Source organism: Tamandua tetradactyla, chromosome 9, assembly GCF_023851605.1.
Source record: "Tamandua tetradactyla isolate mTamTet1 chromosome 9, mTamTet1.pri, whole genome shotgun sequence".
Lineage (NCBI taxonomy): Eukaryota > Metazoa > Chordata > Mammalia > Pilosa > Myrmecophagidae > Tamandua > Tamandua tetradactyla.
The window spans coordinates 19,421,930-19,444,314 of record NC_135335.1 but is presented as its reverse complement, the minus strand read 5'-3'; the positions used below and the strand labels follow the sequence as shown (position 1 = coordinate 19,444,314).

Below are 22,385 nucleotides of genomic sequence, written 5' to 3'. Positions count from 1 at the left end.
TCCTTATTTCATCATTTCTGATGCTATTGTAATGATATATAGATTGTGAACAACTGTTTTTCACATTGATTTTGTATTCTACACCCCTGCTAAACTCACATCAGTTCTAGAAGCTAGGGGCTTTTTTGTGGGTCCCATTGGATTTTCTACATAGCTGATCATATCGTCTAAGAAGAAACACCGTTTTATTTCTTCCTTTTCAATCTGGGTGGCTCTATTTCTTTTACTTGTTTTATTGCACTGGCTAGAACCTCTAGTATAATGTCAAATAGAAATGATGAGAGTGTAAATCTCTGCCCTGATCTTTTTGTTTGTTTGTCTGTTTTTTTTTTGTTTCCTGTTGATGTGATCAGGAAATCCCTGGGAAGTGATTACATTTGAGTCAAACATTTTTCCTTCTGCCCTTTACTTGATCTTAGGGGAAAGCAATCAGTCTCTTGTCATTAATTATGTAGATTTTTCATAGACTTTTATCAGGCTGAGGATGTTTCCTTCAATTCTTATTTTGTTGAGAGTTTTTAATAACAAATACATGCTAGATTTTGTCAGATGTTTTTCTGCACCTATTGAGATGATCATTAAACAATTTTTTCATTTGTTAATATGATGAATTACACTGATTGCTTCTGAAATGTTAAACCATCCTTCTTTTTCAGGGATAAACCATACGGGTCAAGGTATATCATTCTTTTTATTATTAAAGTAGTGTCATGGTCAGGTACATGTGTCAACTTAGTCAAGTGGTGGTACCTGTTAAGTTGGGCAAGTGCCGGCCTGTCTGTTGCAGTGAGGGCATTTCAAAGAATTAAATCTTGAGCACATCAGTTGCATCCACAGCTGATTCCATATGTAATCAGCCAAGGGGTGTGTCTTCTGCAATGAGTGATGCTCAGTCTAATCACTGAAAGCCTTTTAAGGAGGATTCAGAAGAGACAGGCTCTCTTCCTGCTTCGGCCGGCAAGCCTCTCCTGTGGAGTTCATCCAGACCCTCCATCAGAATCATCAGCTTCACAATCTGCCCTGCAGATTTTGGGCTCTGCACTCCCCTGGTTACATGAGACACTTCTATAAATTTTATATTTACGAGAGTTTCCTGTTGATTCTGTTTCTCTAGAGAACCCTAATTAATACAATGTGGTAACAGGAGTGGTTCTTAAGAAACAGAATCTTAAAAATGAGTTTTTATGAATGGTTTTCTACTCTGACTGCACTCAAAGGCACCAAGGACTCTGATTCCCATAATCAGAATGACACTCCCAATCTATGGTGTGAGTTGGCAAAAGGGATAGTCAAAATATCACCGTTCAATTCTCCTAATGCTCCGCTTGTATGAAGCCAGGTTCTGGGGGATAATGCTTTTGACACCTTTATGGAGTTTTGTAGAAATGAGAGGTATAGAGATGTTGGCTGGCTGTTGTTAGATACACTGGCTACATTAAGGGGTGAAAGGGATGGGCTTAAGGCTTTAAACGAGAAGCTTAAGCACTGTCTGAAAGATGTAGACGTTTCTATAAGTATCTTGAAGGAAAATCTTATTTCCTGTAGCCGTAGACTTGAGATCTCTGAAAATCAGACTCAGAATCTTACTGTTAGAGTAGCAACTTTACAGCATAAATTGAAATCTCAATCCTGCATGGTGTCTGCCATTAAAGTGAGGGCATTGATTGGAAAGGAGTGGGACCCTGAAAAATGGTGACATATGGATTGATAATGATGTTGGGGGTGAGGTTGAAACCCTAGATCACGCTGAATCTTCTTTAGATAACCCTGTAATAGTTTGCCCTGATGGCATAACAGCCCCACCTCCAGCCTGCCTTGAGGAGTTGGCCACCTAACCTCCTCCTGAAGGGATTAGCCCTAGAGTGATTAATCCTGTTTCATCAGATGAAACTGCAAATGAAAGCCCAGAAGCAAATGGCTTGGAAGATATTTCTAATTCTTTTCATGACCCATCCCCACCACCCCTCATTTCTTCCAGATCTATAACTAGACTAAAGTTCCAACAGGCCCCTAAAGGTGAGGTACAAAGTATCACACATGAGGAGGTACGTTATACTCTGAAAGAACTGTGTGAGTTTTCCAATTTATATAGACAGAAATCAGGGGAATATGTGTGGCAATGTATTTTAAGGGTGTAGGATAATTTTGGAAGGAATATAAGGCTGGATCAGGCTGAATTTATTGATATGGGCCTGCTAAGCAGAGATTCTGCATTCAATGTTATAGCTCGAGTGGTTAGAAAAGGTATTAACAGTTTGTTTGGATGGTTCATTGAAACACGGATCAAAAGGTGGCCAACATTACCTGAGGTTGAAATGCCAGAACTGCCCTGGTATAATGTAGATGAGGGGATCCAGAGGCTTAGAGAGATTGGAATGTTAGAGTGGATTTATCATGCAAAACCTCCTCTTAAACCTCAGGAATGTCCGGAGGATGCACCTTTTACCAGAACAGTGAGAAATAAATTTGTGAGACTAGCACCATCATCCCTAAAGAGCTCTGTGGTTGCACTTCTCTGTAGGTTAGATATTACTATAGGAACTGCTCTCACAGAGCTGGAATCCTTAAACACAATGGGGATGACAAGATCCCAAGTTGGCAGAAGCAAGGTGGCAGCACTTAATCACTGAAGACAGGATGGGCGTGGCTATTATAATAGACAGCAAACTCAAAGCAGGAGTAAAAATAATATGACTTGCAGAGATTTGTGGCATTGGCTAGTAAATCATCGGGTACCTAGAAATACAATAGATGGGCAGTCTACTAAATTCTTGTTTGAACTGTATAAACAAAAGAGTTCTAGGTCAAGTGAACAGAAGTCTAACCTGAATTACAAAAACACAGTCACAGCCCCTTAATCAATTTCCAGACTTGAGACAGTTTGGAGACCCAGAGCCCCTTGAATGAAGGGGAGGCCAGGTCCCTTTGGGGGAGAACCCTGTTACACTGCTGCAAATCTTTACTGTTAATCTTCCTCCAAGCCTTCCCCAAGGAGACCGACAGCCTTTTACCAGTCTAACCATGCACTGGGGAAAAGGAAATGATCAGATATTTTTGGGATTATTAGACACTGGTTCAGAAGTGACATTAATTCCAGGGGACCCAAAACATCACTCTGGCCCGCCAATCAGAGTGGGGGCTTATAGAGGCCAGGTGATCAATAGAGTTTTAGCTCAGGTCCATCTCACAGTGGGTCCAGTGCGCCCCCAGACCCACTCTGTAGTTATTTCCCCAGTTCCAGAATGTATAATTGGCATAGACATACTGAGCAACTGGCAGAATCCACACATTGGCTCTCTAACTCGTGCAGTGAGGGCTATTATGGTGGGAAAGGCCAAGTGGAAGCCACTAGAACTGCTCCTACCAAGCAAAATAGTAAGTCAGAAGCAATACCAGATTCCTGGAAGGATTGCAGAGATTACTGCCACTCTTAAGAACTTGAAGGATACAGGGGTAGTGATTCCCACCACATCCCCCTTCAACTCTCCTATTTGGCCTGTGCAGAAAACCGATGGGTCTTGGAGGATGACAGTGGACTATCGTAAGCTCAACCAGGTGGTAAGTCCAATTGCAACTGCTGTTCCAGATGTGGTATCATTGCTTGAGCAAATCAATACATCCCCTGGTACCTGGTATGCAGCTATTGATCTGGCAGATGCTTTTTTCTCAATAGCTGTTAGTAAAAACCACCAGAAACAGTTTGCTTTCAGCTGGCAAGATCAAAAATATACTTTCATTGACCTACCTTAGGGGTATATCAACTCTCAAGCCCTATGTCATCATCTTGACCGCAGGGAAATTGATTGTTTCTCCCTCCCACAGGATCTCACACTGGTGCATTATATCGACGATATCATGTTGATTGGACCTAGTGAGCAAGAAGTAGCAACTACTCTAGACTTACTTGTAAGGCATTTGTGTGTCAGAGGATGGGAGATAAATCCAACAAAAACACAGGGGCCTTCCACCTCAGTGAAATTTCTAGATGTCCAGTGGTGTGGGGCATGTCAAGATATCCCTTCTGAGGTGAAGGATAAGTTGCTGTATCTGGCCCCTCCTATGACTAAAAAAGAGGTACAATGGCTAGTTGGTCTCTTCGGATTTTGGCGACAACATATTCCTCATTTGGGTGTGCTATTCCAGCCCATTTATCGAGTGATCAGAAAAGCTGCTAATTTTGGGCGGGCCACGGTGGCTCAGCAGGCAAGAATGCTCGCCTGCCATGCCAGAGGACACAGATTCGATTCCCGGTGCCTGTCCAGGTAAAAATAAAAATAAAATAAAAAAATAAAGTAAAAAAAGCTGCTAACTTTGAGTGGAGACCTGGACAAGAGGAGGCTCTGCCACAGTTCCAGGCTGCTGTGCAAGTTGCTCTGCCACTTGGGCCGTATGATCCAATAGATCCAATGGTGCTGGAACTGTCAGTGGCAAATAGAGATGCTGTCTGGAGCCTTTGGCAGGCCCCTATAGGAGAATCACAACGCAGACCCTTAGGATTTTCGAGCAAAGCCTTACCATCTGCTGCAGATAACTACTTTTGAGAAACAGCTTTTGACTTGCTACTGGGCCTTAGTAGAGACTGAACGCTTAACCATGGGCCACCAAGTTACCATGAGACCTGAGTTGCCTATCATGAGCTGGGTGTTGTCTGACCCACCAAGCCATAAAGTTGGGCGTGCACAGCAGCACTCTATTGTAAAATGGAAATGGTATATATGAGATAGGGCCAGAGCAGGTTCTGAAAGCACAAGTAAGTTACATGAGGAAGTGGCCCAAATGCCCATGGTCTCCACTCCTGCCACGTTACCTTCTCTTTCCCAAACCAGAGCTCTGGCTGCTTGGGGAGTTCCTTACAGTGAATTGACTGAGGAAGAGAGAACTCGGGCCTGGTTTACAGATGGTTCAGCATGATATGCAGGTACCACCCAAAAGTGGACAGCTGTAGCACTACAACCCCTTTTTGGGGTGTTCTTGAAGGACAGTGGTGAGGGGATATCCTCCCAGTGGGCAGAACTTTGAGCAGTGCACCTGGTTGTTCATTTTGTTTGGAAGGAGAACTGGCGTGAAATGCATTTGTATACTGACTCATGGGCTGTTGCTAGTGGTTTGGCTGGATGGTCAGGGACTTGGAAAGACCATAATTGGAAAATTGGTGACAAAGAAGTCTGGGGAATAAGTATGTGGATAGACCTTTCTGAGTGGGCTAAAAACATGGACATATTTGTGTCCCAAGTGAATGCACACCAGAGGGTGACTTCAGCAGAGGAAGGTTTTAATAATCAAGTGGATAAAATGACCCATTTTGTGGGTCAGCCTCTTTCCCCAGTAACTCTTGTCATTGCCCAATGGGTTCATGAACAAAGTGGTCATGGTGGTAGGGATGGAGGTTATGCATGGACTCAGCAACGTGGACTTCCACTCACCAAGGCTGACTTGGTTACAGCCAGTGCTGAGTGCCCAATCTGCCAGCAGCAGAGACCCACACTCAGTCCCCAATATGACATCATTCCCTGAGGTGACCAGCCAGTTACTTGGTGGCAGGTTGATTACATTGGACCACTCCATTCATGGAAGGGCCAGCAATTTGTTCTAACTGGAATAGACATATACTCTGGATATGGGTTTGCTTTCTCTGCACGCAATGCTTCTGCCAAAGCTACCATCTGGGGGGCTTACAGAATGCCTTATCCATCATCATGGTATTCCACATAGCATTGCTTCTGATCAAGGAACACACTTCACAGCAAATGAAGCACAGGAATGGGCACATACTCATGGAATTCTCTGGTCTTATCACGTTCCCTACCATCCAGAAGCAGCTGGATTGATAGAACGGTAGAATGGCCTTTTGAAAACTCAATTACAGGGCCAACTAGGTGGCAATACCTTGAAGGGCTGGGGTAATGTTCTCCAGGAAGCTGTATATGCTCTGTATCAGTGTCCACTGTATGGTGCTGTTTCTCCCATAGCCAGGATCCATGGGTTCAGGAACTGAGGGGTGGAAATGGGATTGGTACCACTCACTATTGCCCCTAGTGATCCACTAGGGAAAGTTTTGCTTCCTGTTCCTGTGACCCTGAGCTCTACTGGTCTACATGTTTTAGCTCCAAAAGGGGGAGTGCTTCCACCAGGAGAAACAATGATTCCATTGAACCGGAATCTAAGACTGTCACCTGGTCACTTTGGGCTACTCATGCCCCTGAATCGACAACATCTGCTGTGGTGTATGAAACAGTGGATCCCTCCTTTTGATGGGAAATATTTTCACTTTCTTCCTTTGTCTTCCTGAACACTACTCTACCCATCTCTCATTCTACTTCCCTGACTGCTTCTCTCCAATATCCCTTCCTGGTTCCTTATTTTAAATGTTAGAGTGTCAGAGCTTAGTTATAGGCTTTCCTTTCTCTTTGTAGTCCTTTCTTTGGTAATTTAATCCTGCCACATGACTTTAAATACTTTGTATTTAGCAGTACATCTGATGTCTCCAGAATTTATATGTCTTGCTTCATCTTCTCTGATTTTCAGACTTATATATTAACCTCTTGCTCTTCAACTGTGCTTGGTTTTCTCATTGATAGTACAAACATCTAGGTAGAGATTTAAGACTTTTTTCCATGAAAACTTGTCAAAGTTTTCCATAAAAGTTTATGATTCTCTATATTTTTAATCAGTTATCTTTTCTGCTCCAACTCTAATCCTAATCTTACTGCTCTTTCTCAGGAAAACTCCCAATTTGCATTTCAATTCCGTTACTTAAAACAAGTGGAGCTTTATTTACAATTAAACTAGCTCCTGCAGAACCTATAAGCCAGAGGTGATAAATAACAAGGATGGGTCCACAGGGATGGGGACCCATTTAAACCAAATGGTACCTGTTGGTTCTTATTCTACCAAATAAATTCTAGAAAGAAAACAGATTAAAAAGGGAAAAAAATTACAGATCCACAGCAATTAGTATTTATGTAACTGGAAAGATTAAGGTACTATGTTAAGCATGATGGTTTAATAGGCACAGCAGTCTATTTTTCTTAAAAAAATTACAATAATTACTTCTCTCCATGTAAAATGATAGAAACTCACTGTAAAACATTTGTGCAATGTAGGACGTAATCTAAACTACTCTATCTTATGACCCAGGCAAAACCACTCTTCGGTTTATATATTGCTGTGTAACAGGCCACCGCAAAAGTTAGGGCCTCAAAACAATAACAATCATTTTGTTGTTACCTCCCACAGTTCTATAGGTTGGCTGGGATCAGTTAGTCAGTTCTCACGTGTGGTCTCATGTACTCGCAGTCAGAGCGAGTCGAGGCTGGAATCAGTGGAAGGTTCACTCACTCACATGTGAGTGCCTGAGTTGAGAGTCAAAGACTTATAGGCTGGGACAGCTGGGACTCCTTTGGCAACCCTCTCTAATTTTCTGTGATCTTTCAGTGTGGTTTTTCCAGCACAGTGGCTTCAACGTAATGAGACTTCTTATATACCTGTTCAGGGCTCCAAAGGTGCATAGCCGAAGCGAGAGTCAGTTGCAAACAGTGTTGGCTTTTCTAACATAGCTTAAGGAATCATGTAGCATTACTTTAACAATACTCTATCAATCAAGGCAGCCCCCAAAGCCCTTTAAGTTCAAGGGAAAGACATAGACTTTACTTTTTAATGGGGAAGTAGCAAGGTTCTGCAAGAGCATGTGGGATGGAAATTATTGCAGTGGCCATTTTTGGAAATACAATCTGCAAAAGCCATGGTTAATATTTTGGTGATTCTCCTCTCAGTCATCTTTTTCTGCATAGTGTTTTACATAAACGGGGTCATATGATACATGCTGTTCTGAAACCTGCTTTATTCATATTAGACCTATTATGTTACAGAAAAAGGACATGAGGTTAGTAATGTGACTTGTCACACAGTGAGTTAGTTTCAGAGTTGGACTGGATCCCAGGTTTCTTGATGACATATATAGTACTCTTTCTATGACTCTACATGGAATCATGAAAGGACAGCTCTGTGATGATTCAAGTTGGAGATGTGGGTGGAATAAAATCAATACTGAGGTACCTGAAGAGGGCAGGACTGTTAAAAGGCTAGTTTGGTAACATATGCAAAAGCAGATGGGCTTTTGATTCATCATGAAAACACAAGGGAAATATCTAAGTTTGAGAGATACAGCTGAAAAAATCATACAGTTTACTGTGTATTTCCTATTAGTGGAAGTTAGATGATTATAAGATTATAGAAGAATAAAAGTCAGCTGAGACTGGGGCCAAATGAACCTGGTTTTTATAATGAACCCTGCAGGTATATTGAAGTTGGAAGTCAGGTGGACAGTTAAAAAAAAGAGAACTCATTTTTTCTTGAGTGTCTACTATGTACTAGACACTGTGGTACCTGTTTAATACACATATGCATTTAGCCCACAAACAACTTTGGGATGTTGTGATTACTATTCCTATTTTACAGATGAGAAAGAAGAGAGTTTAGGTGCTTAAATTCTGTTAGATCACACAGGTGGAATTCAACGTAGAAAAATCCTAGAATTTAGAACTAAATCTTTTTCCTTATGCTGTAGTGAAATTGTTAGAGAAATAAGTAGAATAATTAATGATAGCTATAGCCAAAGCTGGAAATAATTTAACACTCTTCTGGGTAGCCACAAAATATATTTGAGACATATATCTGTAATATGTCTCCATTAACCAGTCACAAAATAAAAGAGCTGTAGTGGAACTCAAAGTTCATTTGTTTTAGTGATTTTTTACTACATCAGGGTCAACTGAAAATTGTTTTCAAAATATGCATGCCTGACTCCTTTATTCCTTCACAGGGTGAGGTTTGAAAAGAAAGGGGTAAAATTCAGTTTGTGGCTTTTTGTTAGTCTCATGTAAGCCTGAGGAATTGGTCTTTGGTCCAATTTCCCTTGCAATTAATTCAAGGAGTGTTTTTGTGTATACTGGATCCAAGACACATGACAACCGTGACAAAATCGCTTCAAACTGACTTAAGCACGTCTGTTAAAATTGGTTATGGAGTAGCCGTAACTGATGAGTAACCTGCATTTGCTGAGACGAAGTTGTGTCAGAAAATGGGTACTATTCAGACACCCCAGAGGGGGCTATGTGATAAGCATGGCATAATGTCCAAGGGAACCTCAGAACTCATAGTTTCTTGATGGAGTTGGTCCACACACACTCAGAGCCATCTTGGACATGACCGTGCACATCCCGAGGATGGAATGGACTAGGATGTTAGAAGGTGTGCCTGGAGTCACAAGACCATGCTGTCACTGTACATTCTGTGTGGTCATGCTGCATCTTTTCTTAAAGCTGATTAAACTCAATGCTGTGTGTATCTTGTAAGTTTTATTGTCAATCTGAATCAAGACCACAACCAACTGACTGCCGTTGGTCAAGCAGAAAAGGCATTACAGGGTCTGAGGATGTGGATTTTGAAAGATTTCTGGGTACATCCTCAGCTGGTCTAGATGACTGGTCTCACTTTATAGTTGAGAAAGTAGGTTCAAAGAAATGAATTGGCATACCAAAAGTCTCTTGGCTCTTAAGGGACAGAGTCAGAACTAGAGCTGATGTCTTCTATACTCAAGCCCTATGATTTTCATTGAAATAATTTGAAGTCAACCAAAGTCACATTTCCCAAAATGTATCTTGCCCATCATGAGTCCTATGAACCACTCTGTGATTAATCAGGTTCTAGGTGATTAAGTTTGCTTTTGAAAACGCTGCTTACCATATTACCCTCTTGGAGACTTATGCTTTATTAAATGCTCTGAGATATTTACTTAAGAAATTTAACTCAGAATTGACAAATTATTTGACCAACTTCATTTCCTTTCATTTCCACAACTATTAACCATCTCACTGAATAATACCTTTGCAAAGTAAACTTTGAGAAAAGCTGACCTACAGAAATCAATATTAAATAAAGGAACTATTATAACTATTTTCAAAGCTCCAAAAGCTAAACTCTGTATGTACTCCATGCATTGGTTATTGTTTAAATTATAAGGAATTCTTATGTAAGTTTGTTGTAACATAGATTGCAATCAAGATGTGTGTTATTTTTATGACTTATCATGGGGATCTCGTTTCTAATACCAAAGTAAAGTGGAAAAGCCCCAACTCTTCAAGGGCTGGAATAGGCAGCAGAAATCTTAGAGTTCATCAATAGCTGAACCATCACAACTTGAATACAAAATCTGGGCAGGATCATCCATCTGGTTATGGGGATGAAAAGAATTCAGATGCTCAAGTCATCACAGGGAGGAAATTTTTCTTACTGATAAGCTTTCTCAGGGCACCTTTCATGTCCTTGTTCCTCAGGCTATAGATGAAGGGATTCACCATGGGTATCACCACAGTGAATAGCACTGCACCAACCTTATCTCTGTCATCAGTGTGGTTGGAAGAGGGTAAGAAGTAAACTCCTACGATGGTCCCATAGAAGAGTAATATAACTGTCAGGTGAGAACCACAGGTGGAGAAGGCTTTCCATTTTCCTCCTGTGGATGAGATTCTCAGGACAGCTCTGATGATGCAGATGTAGGAGAAGAGGATGAGGACAAAGGGAAAGATGATGACTGACAAGCCCAAGATGAGCAGCACAAGTTCGTTGATCATTGGATCTGAGCACGACAATTTGAGCAGAGGAGCCAAGTCACAGAAGAAGTGTGGGACAGCATTGCGGTCACAGAAGAGCAACTGAACCAGCAGAAGCGTGTGTGTCAGGGCTACAAGATTACTGAGGACCCAAGGGATAACTGTGAGCGAAGCACAGAGCCTGAGCTGCATGATGGTTGCGTAGCTCAGAGGGTGGCAGATGGCCACAAAACGGTCATAGGCCATGACCCCCAAGAGGAGATTATCAGTGACAACAAACACGATGGAAAAGTACATCTGTGTGACACAGCTCTCATAGCTGATGGATTGACTCTTGGTGTGAATATTTATTAGCATTTTGGGGACTGAGGTGGAAATGGAGGAAATATCAGCAAAAGACAAATTGGCAAGGAAGATATACATGGGGGTGTGCAGGTTAGAATCCAAGCTGATGGCCATAATGATAAGCCCATTCCCAACCATAGTGATCAGGTACATACCCAGGAAAAGCACAAAGAGGAGTGTTTGCTGCTCAGCCTGGTTGGAGAGTCCCAGGAGCAGGAATTCAGAGATGGTGGTTTGGTTTTCTTGATTCATACTTCTGCTGATCTGAAACAGAACACAAGGCCCCTATCCTCCTCACAAAAAACAATAGAGTACCTTCAGTAGCAGCCACTGTAGCAAAAGAGTACTTGATTTAAGCTGAAGAGGATCAAAGAGTAGAGGAGAGTTATTTAATAAGGAATTATCTTAGCAGTGCAGACTCAGGAAATGCCTTAGAAAGGAAATATAGGAAACATGACAGATACTTCTCAATGAACAAATTTTAAATTCTAACAGGATTCAGCATGTGATTTTTTCCAGTTGGCCCCAAATGTAGTTAAATCCTCCAGACTGAGTTTAATAAGTGAGACATACTCCCATATTCTAAAGATGCTAGATAGAATTCTGAAGATACAGAAATTACTTAAAAATGAAAAAAAAAAAAAAACTGGTCCTGCAACCTTTCCCATCAAGATATAAATTTGAAGCCCATTGAAAAGAAAATTTTGTGGAAGCAGAAACAGTTGAGGATTAGGAATCCTTATGGGAGTATACAGGGGTGTGGGTACTTTTTCCCAAGTTAGGGGGAGGACTCCAAAAGAACTGCTCTTAGAGAACAAGTACAATAATCAGAGACCAGAATTTGATTTCATTCATGGCTAGATGGTGGCTGAACTGAGAAAGTTTGGGGGACATATATGAAGCTGGATTATGTTTGCCTCTCACTTCTAAAGGTGGAAGGCTTACTCACTATGGTGGGAGTGAGGGGAAGGTAGTGTGTAGTGGGGCAAACTTACATTCTCACCCATGTCACTGAACAGATATATGAGTTTCTTGAAGACCAAGTGAGTATTACAGGAAGTTGCTGGACTCAAGCCACCCTGCTGGGACTCTAACCAAGAAGCAGCCTGCTGTGGGTAAAGGAGTCTATAACAGTAAAAGGCCATGGGGTGGTTCTCTTATAGAAGAGGGGTCAACAAGAGATCAAGGGAAAAATTCATTGCCTTTGTCAGGGAATTGAATAATAGTACAGACCTTGAAAAGTAGCCTGTGGAGAACCCAAAAATGGCCTCATAGAAAGTCAATCCCTTTGGTTGCCAGCCATATATAAGATGCCAACTTCTAGGATGCCATGGCCACAGATCTAAAGAATTTGTTCTTTTCCTTACCTTCACCCTTCTTCCCTGACCTCATAAAACTGAAAAAGAAAGGAAGACCCAAAAACACCAATGTAGAGGGAAAAGAGGGTCTAAAAAAGTGAGGAAGGACACATCCTCCCTTTCCATGTAAATTCTTTAGCCACACATCAGATCTGAGCTGTAGAGGAAGGGCACATGGTTTGAATTGGATGCCAAAATGAAATTTCAAATTTGGCTGGCCCTGGACTTTTAACACTTGAAAGTGGATCTTCTTCAGTACCAAAGTAAAACTTATTTTTTAAATCGAAAGTGACCAGAAAGCTATAAAGACCTCCCAAGGAGCCATCTAGGAGGAGGGAAGGAAGACTGGATCAAGTGTGGTTTTCCTTTTGGCTTATTGGAATGGATATTAGCATGAGAGCCCAGGGGTTGGTCCTTGTTTTTCTACCCTCCTGGTAGACTTTCACTTTCATTTTTTTTTCTCTCTCTTCTGCCTATCTACAGAATCACTTGTCTTCCAAAGGCTACACATATCCAAGTCTCCAAATTACAATTATTTCCATGAAGAGGATAGAAAACAAGAACTCTCCACCTCTGGATCTGAAAAAGTGAAGGGCAGTAGAGACCGGAGCAGTAGTTGAGAAAGCTGAGCTTGCACGCTAGAGGGAGAAGGGGGAGCATATACACTAAAAGGAGGCTTCAAGGCAAAACTGCAGAAAGATAAGGAATTGACAGGTATCCCCATCTCAGCCTCAGAAAAAGATACAGACTGGTCTTAGAGGCGTTTGTGGTTACCTGCCTTTGGATGGATTGGAATTGACTAGAAAGGGGAACAGTGGGTTTTCGAGCAGCAATCGTTAATTTCAACTTCCTGTCCTTCCTCCCCACTCACCAGCAGTTCCACACAAATTGTTCTGAGGCCCTGACACAGCTGCTTATCTTGTTAAAAGTAGCACTAAAGTCTGAAAAGGCTTACCTCCGAATGATGGTGGAATCTCAAGAAGTTCCTGGAATCTAGATTCAGTGGCTTTCCCTGCACCCAACAGGGGAGCAGGTGGGGACTGAGAGCAGATGTTTCGGAACCGGATTCTTCCTCCAGCTACCAGAGTTAATAAAGTCATGGTGCCAGGCTCACATGGGACATTTAACTCCTACTATGTCCTTTGGGATAATATCCCTTAAGTGTTTCCTCAAGACAGTCGTTCACTTCCTAGTCCTGATGAGGTAAATGGGGAATAGATAGGCAGCTCTGCTATTGTTTTTTGTTTCTCCTTCAGATGCTGTTCTTATTTATGATTTCTTATTTGTAATTTAGTTGGTTATTGCTCTTCATAGCCACTGAATTATTTGATGTGTATGTCTTATTTTCCCAGTGAGATAGTAAGTATTTCAAATATTCATTCTCTGTTTTTTTCTCTAGCTCTCTAGTAAAGGAGATGATTTTATAAAGAACTACAACATTCAATTGAATGCTTCCTCTTCCTTCACTAGGGTTTAGGACTTCAATGACATGTCATCGCTAGTAGAAAGGAATAGGCTTTGTCTTCCTGGGCCATTTGAATGAGTGTCATTATTGGAATGGAATCTGGACACCCCAGAGATCCAGCAGTCAGGATTCTTACTTGCCAACTGAAATCAGCTGTGGCTTATTAATATGGAAAAGAATCGTGTGGAAATGATACCAGGTGGTTCACAGATATATGGAGAAGACTGGGTAAACAAGCTCTAAAATGGATAGGACAGAGACAGCCAAAATCAATATGTCCCTTCTTCTAATGCTTATATGTAAGTCATAATATACCACAGTTATTCCTGAAATAAACCAGGAATATTCAACCCATCAACAGGAAATTACTCGTCCTGAGACTAACTGTATACTTATTCATGATTAATATTAAAATAACAGGGAAATGAAGAGGAAAGATACAGCAATCTGTTCTATCTATCTATCTATCTATCTATCTATCTATCTATCTATCTATCTATCTATCTATCACTTATCTAGTCATAGCTAGGAAAGAAATATGGGCGGAACCAGAATTCTTGTTTCTGCAACAACTATGTGAAGCATAGTTGTGAGTTCTTTCTTCTACTAATAGCTTAGCTTGGGTCTTCTAGAAAGCAAAGCCTAAAGCAAGAATTTAAGTCTAGATATGTTATTTTGAAGGTGTGCCAATTTGAAATTACTGTGCACCCCAGAAGAGCCATATTTCAATCCTGATCCAATCTTGTGGGGTCCCAATGGGGACCCATTGTTTAGGGTGCGAAACTTTGATTGGATTGTTTCCATGTTGTGGGTTTAGCCTACTCATTAGATGGAGATGTGATTCCACTGTTTCCAGGTGGGTCTTGATTAGTTTACTAGAGCCCTTTAAAAGGAGAAACATTTTTGGGAAAGTTCAGAAGCAACAGAGCTGACAGAGTCAGCACAATACCCAGATGTTTAGAAATGTAGAGCCTGGCAGACATTGCCGTGTGCCTTCCCATGAGATGCTAATCAAGCCAGAGCCTGGAGAGAGCCAAAGGAGGCCAAGAGATGAAACCCACCCTGGGAGAAGTCAAGTGAGGGACCCCCATAGGGAAAAGAAGCTGAGAGAAATGGAACCCAGGAGCAATGAACCAACAGATGCCAGCCATCTGTCTTCCCAGTTGACAGAGGTGCTCTGGATGGCATGTGCCTTTCTTGAATGATGGTAACCTCTTGTTGGTGCCTTAATTTGAACACTTTCATGACCTTAGATCCGTAAGCTTGTAATGTAATAAATTCCCTTTATAAAAGCCATTCCATTTCTGGTATACTGCATTCTGGCAGCTTTAACAAATTAATACAGAAGATAAAAGCCCAGGAAGGTGAGGGAGAAGACAAAAGAGGGATCAGAAGCTAGGATATAGTCAAAGTAATGCAATGAAATGTATTCCTGCAAGAATCATTGTCAACAACAATAAGTGAAGAGCCAGAGAAGATTACTCAACAGGTGTATTTTCACTCAGCATGTGGGACTCTTCTAGAAGGAGAAATCATATCCTGCAGCAGTCCATGGATGGAAGAAAGGAAAAATATTTATTAGCCCCATTCCTTTTCATCTCTTGCTTCCCATCAGCTGAGTTTCACCTTATGGGGACTTGATTCCCCTGAACTTCAAGGTAGCTGCCTCTGGCCGTTTGGTGAAGACACAGGAAGCCAGGAGCCATATTCTACAATTACAATAATAATCTGAGCTCAGAAGAAAAGGGAAGCTTTGTGGGGGTAGGTTTGGCATATAGACTTCATTATGGGCACTGATTATTTCAGATAGCTGGGCAAGAGGTAGAAGAGTTTGAAAGGTGGATACCACCTTTTAAAAAAGAAGATAGTATAATGTATGTGTCCAATGCAGTCTTGTGTGACTCAAAATATACTCATGCCTTCCCATTATATTTAGCTTCTGTAACATAATATGATGCCTCCATTTTTCCAAGAGAATGAAAATGCCCCAAGATGGGAAGCCCAGTCATTTTAGAGCAGTGTTTCTCAATCTTTTACTCTTTATTTCCCTGAGGAGTCTTTATAAACTCTTTTCCTTCAATTCTTCCTTTGCCCCCATAAAATTGAATAGGAAAGAATTAGATTTTGTTAGATATGGTTGAGCTTTGCAGAACCACAGATCATTATATTTGAGACCTTTTACATCTACTGTAATTATGCACCTTAACAAAACACGTTCTTCCTCTTAACTCATGTATGTGGGTGTGATGCCATGTGTGGATAGAACCCCGTGAAGGTGTATTATTAGTTAAGGTGTGGACTCATTTGTGAATGGGATCTTCTAAGATCCTGTTTAGGGTGGGCTTTAATCCATATTTCTTGAGGCCTTATAAAGAGAATCCAGGAGTCAGAGAAAGCCCAAGATGAAGCTGGAGGCCAGAAGAAGCTAGAAGAATGGGTGATTACCGTATGACAGAAGATTGCCAGAATGCTACAGACTCCAAAAGAAAGCGTGGCCTTGTCTATGTGTTGATTTGGTACTTTTGGCCTCTAAAATCATGAACCAATAAATTCTTGTTGTTTATGCCAACCTCATACAAGGAATTCATCATAGAAGTTCTGGCAAACTAAGACATCCTCTGAGATTCTGCCCCACTTTCCCAATGAGATTGCCTGGTCTAGAGATTCCTTTATGGTTCTGGCCAGTCTTGCTTTCCTGGAATACTACAGCAAGAGTTTTAGCAAAACATGTCATTTTGGTAGCTGGCCCCGAGGCTCTGCCCGGCATTCTTTATCTCCTTCCTCCACTACCTATTTTTGATTCCCTCATACTTAACTCACATTTTGGCTGATCTGGGTTATTTGTTTGTGGGACCTAGATCTTTTTCCTTGAGAGATACAAATTCTTGGTTGCCCTGACCTTGTTAGATTGTGATTATTGTAATTGCTTATTAGAGTACAGTCTTTACACCAGACTTTTGACTTACCCTGGGTAAGAGTTTCAGAAATAGGAAGCACCAATTGCACAAATTGGTTGCTAGGAGAGTGAGAAGGGCCACTATACACATTGGCTCTTGAATCTATATTTTATCTATAAAGAATACCATACTGCTTGTTGGAGGTTAATTCATGGAAAATACGTAATTCTTAATATGCATTGTCCCCCAGTTGGCCCCTTAGCTAGCCTTCATTGTATCATTCCATCATTATATCTATCAGATAGTCTGTGCAGTAGACCAGTGAATTTTATGGTAATTCGTTCTTTGTTGTACCTTCTTTGGTTTAAAATAGGTCTCTTGATCTCAGGCAATTTGTGTCAGATGCACTGGTGATAATAGGTAAGGCATTTTGTATCCCTTGGATTGTAGCATTTGCAGAGGCCAGCAGAAAGGGATTGCAAACCCTCATCTATCCATACTGGGTTGTGTTATGCCAGGTTGGCTAAAGCTGGGAACCGTGTCCACCAGAATCCTCTTCTTTTTGTAATCCTGGGTTCAGAGTTAGCCAAAAGAGGAGTCTGCACAAAAGTTGGAAGGAAGACGTTTAGCAGAAGCCATTATTTTAAAAAGGTTACACTTTGGGACATTGCTTAGTGACAGAGAGCAGCAAAGATTCCAGCAGGTTCCAGATTTTTCTTGCTCTCAACTGCTCTGCATCTAACTCATCTTCCTGGCCCTGCTGAGTAATAGTGCACACCAAGGATGGGTGTGGGGCTGGGATGGGGTGCTCCTGCAGAAACAGCCCTCTCACTGCTTACTTCCCCCTTCTCCTCCACAAGCTGCTATGAGTAACTTCCCACACCAGTATATATACATATACTTCATATTTATGGCTACATAATGTACAACAATTTCAGCTGCATTTGTACTAAAGGACTATAAGGTTGCTTCTAGATTTTCCGATGACAAAGAATGGAGAACTGACATGGTTTTATATATCTGTATGAAGATATTTCTGTAGGATGGATACATAAAATAATCTTGTCAGGGTAAAGGTTATTGTGGTGGTTTGAAGCTATATGTACCTCAGAAAACATATTCTTAAAGTTAATTCATTCCTTTCAGTGTGAGCCCACTGTAAGTAGGAACTTTTGATGAGGCTACTTCAGTTAAGGTGTGAACACCTCATTCACGGTGGGTTTTAATTCAACAAGAAGCTGAAAAATCCCAGAAGAGAAGGGAGACAGCAGCAGATGCTGCCACGTAACCTGACATGTAGAGGAGCCAGTGATGGCAATAGCCAGTTTTCATGGAAAAAGGAGAACCTAGATGATGCCCTGATTTGTACATTTTCCTGGACTCACCCATAAGTAAATAAATTCTCTCTCTTTTTAAAAAATGGGATCATTTCATGATAACTTGCTTGGAGCAGCCCAGGAAGCTAAAACAGTCATTTACAGCTAACTTTTTAAATAAATAATGCCAAAGTGCTTTCCAAAAATACTGTATTGACTTTGCACTTCCAAGAGCATGCGCGCTTTTATTTCTCTGTATTTTTAATCTATACCACATATAAGAAATCATTTTAATTCTTCAATCTGATAGGTTGAAAGTTATCACTTGTGTAAAAACTAGTTTATTTAAATATGGCTGAGTCTTTGAGGATATATTCTAATATTTTGGCTCATTTGCATTTTATCTTCTGTGTATTACGTGTTGTTATCCTTTGACTATTCTTTCGCATTAGGCCTTCTTTTATAGATATATTAGTACTACCCAATGTTGTGGAAACACCACCTCTGTCTAGTTCCAAAACATTTCATTGTTCCAAAGTAAAATCCATTACCCATTAGGAAGTTTCTCTCCGTTTTCACATGACCCCAGCCCCTGTCAATCACTAATCTATGTTGTGTCTCTATAGATTTATCTATTTTGAATATTTCGTATAAATAGAATCATATAACATGTGACCTTTTGAGTATGGCTTAATTTGTCTAGCATAATGTTTTGGAAGTTCATACACATTGTAGCATAATCAATACTTCATTCTTTTTATGACTGAATAATATTTTATTGTATGTATATACCCCAATTTGTTTATACATTCATCCACTGATGGACATTTGGACTGTTTCTAACTTCTGGCTATCATGAATAGTGCTGTCATGAACATTGCTTTAGTACCTGGTTTTAGTTATTTTGGGTACATAAGTAGGAGTGGAATTGCGGGGTCTTACGATAATTCTCTGTTTCACTTTTTGTGGAACCTGTTTTTCACAGCGGCTGAACTATTTTGTATTCCCGTCAACAATATACAAGGGCTCCAATTTCTCTACATCCTCACCCACATTATCATCCCACCTTTTTTTTGATTATAGACATCCTAGTGGGTGTGAAACATATCTCATGGTTTTGATTTGCGTTTTCTTAATGACTAATGATTTTGAGCATCTTTCATGTGCTTCTTAGGAGAAATGTCTACTCAAGTCCTTTACTCATTTTATAATTGAGTTGCTTGTATTTTTGTTGCTGTAAGAGTTTTTTATATACTCAGATATTAACTTTCGTTGAATGTATGATCTGCAAATATTTTCACCCGCTCTTTAGGTTGTCGTTTAATTTTTCTGATAATGCCCTGCAATGTAAAACTTTTAAAAAATTTTGATAAATTTCAGTTTATCCATTTTTTCTTTTGTTGCTCATGTTTTTGGTGTAAAGTCTAAGAAACCATTGCTACCACAAAGTCCTGAAGATACTTTCCTATGTTTTCTTCTAGGAGGTTTATGGGTTTAGCTCTTATATTTAGGTCATTGATCCATTTTAAGTTAATTTTTGTTTATGGTGTGAGATAGGGATCCAGCTTCATTCTCTTAAATCTGGATATCCAGGTTTTCCAGAACCATTTGTTCATAAGACCTTCTTTCCCAATGAATGAACTCAGAACCCTTGTTGAAAATAAATTAGTTACAGATATATGAATTTATTTCTGAACTCTCTATTCTATTCCATTGGTCTATATGTCTATTCTTATGCTAGTACCACAGTGTTTTGATTACTGTAGTTTGTAGTAAGTTTTGAAATAGAAAAGATATAAGTCTGGGGGTTCTCTTTCAAATTGATTTATAAATTACTTTAATATTATAACTATTAATACTTTATGATTTATATATGTACATATTTATATGATACATACATTTTTCCTAAGTCTCACATTTGTATTTTAGGTTTTTGCTTATGGTGTCTTTCCTGCAAACAACTATTCTTATTTTTATGTTGTTAAAATTCTTAATATTTTACTTGTAGGTGCTAGATAGGTGCTATTAATAGAAATATCACTCTCATCCAAAATGATAATAATTTCTTCTAGAAATTTTGTGGCTATGTATTTATGTTAAGATCCTAAATATACTTGGAATTCAAAGCCATTTGAATACTTCTTCCATTTTTCACTGATTTGAAGTACTATGTTTATCAAACAATATATCTATTTGTATATGGGTCTGTGTATGAACTTTTAATTTTGTTTCTTGTCTGATTTTTCATTCTTGGCCTCAATACCATACAGTTTATAATTAGTTAGTTTTACTGTGATATTGTAGACCCATCCTATTTATTTTGTCCTGTTAAAAAGTGCATTTGCCCATTGTCAAGCAATTGTTATTCTAGATGAACTTCAGAGTCGCCTTCATAAAATTGAAATAAAATTTCCTTTGGATTTAGTTTGGAATAAAATTAGATTTATAAATGTATTTGATAAAGTTGTTTATAATTTTGAGTTTTGCCCCATAAAAATGTGTTTGTCAATTTTTATGTTCTGAAATATTATTTTATAGCTTCATTTCTAGTTTATATATTTATTATTAAGTTATTCTTAGGTGTTTTATTATTTTTCTTGCTAAACTGAATATTTCCAATGCTTCTTTTGCATGATCCTAATATGTAGGAAAAGGTTTCAACTTGTTTCTTTTTCTTGTTATCGTAATAAACTTTGTTCTTAATAAGCAGTTCAAACTTGATTCTTTTGGGATTTTTTTCCAGGGGAACAATTATAGCATAGAGAAAATGATTATCTCAGTTTCATTTTCAACATTTATATTCTGTGTTTGTTTTTCCTGTTTTATTTCATTGTTTGGTACCTGCAGCACAATATTGTTATAATGAGATATAATAAGCATATCTATGTTGATCTTGAGTGTTGCTTAAAAAATATTGAGGTTTATTTCAAATGTACTTTCAATTTTATCAAATGTGTTTATAGTAACTGTTGAGATTACTATTTTTCTTTCCTTTAATTGGTTATTATATAGTTGCTTACTTTAATTGACATTCCGATGTTAAAAGAGCCTAATATTACTAAAATCTTCTTTAGTCATATTTGCTACACTGTCAAATCAGCTAAATAACATTTCACTTAAGATTTTTAAATCTATATTAATAAATGAGATTGGCTTGTAGTTTTCTCTTTGAAACTATCCTCACCTGATTTTGGTAGATTAGATGTGCTAGCTTAATCACAGTTAACATATTGTTGGTAATTTATAATTTGTATCAATATAAAATAGTCTCTTAATCTTATTTAATATTGCTCCTTTATTCCGTCATAACTGATGTTAGTATTGTCAGACTTTCTTTTTAACAAAAAATTGGTACTTGTTTGGATATATCATTGCTCATTCCTTTACTTTAAGTGTGCCTCATGCTTAGTTTAAGTATATTATGTGTGTGTCCCAAATGTTATACTAAAACTTTTTTCATTGGTTATTTGAAGCTCAAATTTAACCGAGTGTCTTGTATTTCTATTTGCCAAATCTTGCAACCCTATGTTGGGAAATGTTGTGGTATGCTGGGCTCTGACTGGGGAACAAGCAAAAGGTGAGGTTGGGGAAAGAGGTGGGAGGGACAGGGAATGTATATAAACATAGCTCTTGCCTCATGACTTCTATACAGAGAGAAAAGGGGGTGGTAGGTCAGAATCCTACTTATTCCACTTGCACATGGTAATGCCTAAACTCAGAGGAGAAGGAAAACGTCAGCGTTTTTCCTGTGGGCTGAAGTAGCTCGTTGAAGGTATGACTTCAGGCAGATTATGCTGCTGGCATAGGACGTGGTCATGCCTGATGCTACACCTCTGGTGACCTTTGAAGTGGACATCTAATCTGAAGTCCTTGGGAAATTGCAAAGTAAGTTCTCCCCTAGTATAAAGTACAGAAATATATAGATTGTAGGAAACACAAAGAAAAATCACACAGAATTCCACCATTTTAACCAACTGTTAAACACAATCTGGTGGGTTTTATTTTGTGTTTGTTCATTTCTTTTTTACATTTATCTACTTTTAATTAAATGGTAAATATAATTTAATATACTGTTATTTTAATTTGGTGTTTTAGAATATAATATATAGTTTGAATCAAATGATGCAATTAAATACTCTATTGTTTTCATTTAATTTCATGGGTGTCTTTCTAGGTCATTATATAGCTATCAAAATAATGATTTACTTTTAGTGCATGGATTGGGTATAATGAAATTTATTTTTCCAATCCCATATTGTTGGATAATTAGCTTGAATCCTAGTTTTAGAGATTATAAATGACACCGGAATGAACATTTTATTAATTGTAGCTTTTTACATATTTAGGATCGATCCCCAGATGAAACAAGATTGTTTTAGATAGGACTCTTGACA

General features: G+C 39.3%; 1 protein-coding gene and 1 long non-coding RNA gene across 9 annotated transcripts in view; one reads left to right on the top strand and one right to left on the bottom strand.

Moving 5' to 3' along the window:
• The window catches only part of LOC143646819 (uncharacterized), a 139,313-nt gene that overhangs the window by 72,312 nt on the left and 44,616 nt on the right, over nt 1-22,385 (top strand). Inside the window, exon 3 of one of the 8 annotated variants that reach the window (XR_013157660.1) lies at nt 12,797-13,434. The exons of the other annotated variants lie outside the window; for them this stretch is intronic. This is a non-coding gene — a long non-coding RNA (uncharacterized LOC143646819). Of the gene's footprint in view, nt 1-12,796; nt 13,435-22,385 lie in introns of those variants that run through there. 8 annotated transcript variants of the gene reach the window in all.
• LOC143645930 (olfactory receptor 1S2-like) lies at nt 10,260-11,216 on the bottom strand. Its single transcript, XM_077115029.1, has one exon. The coding sequence runs from the start codon at nt 11,205-11,207 to the stop codon at nt 10,260-10,262; it is 948 nt and encodes a 315-aa protein (XP_076971144.1). The 5' UTR covers nt 11,208-11,216.

Excerpts from the sequence above, each read along its gene's own strand:
- LOC143645930 (XM_077115029.1), bottom strand. The coding sequence starts at position 11,207 with ATGAATCAAGAAAACCAAACCACCATCTCTGAATTCCTGCTCCTGGGA.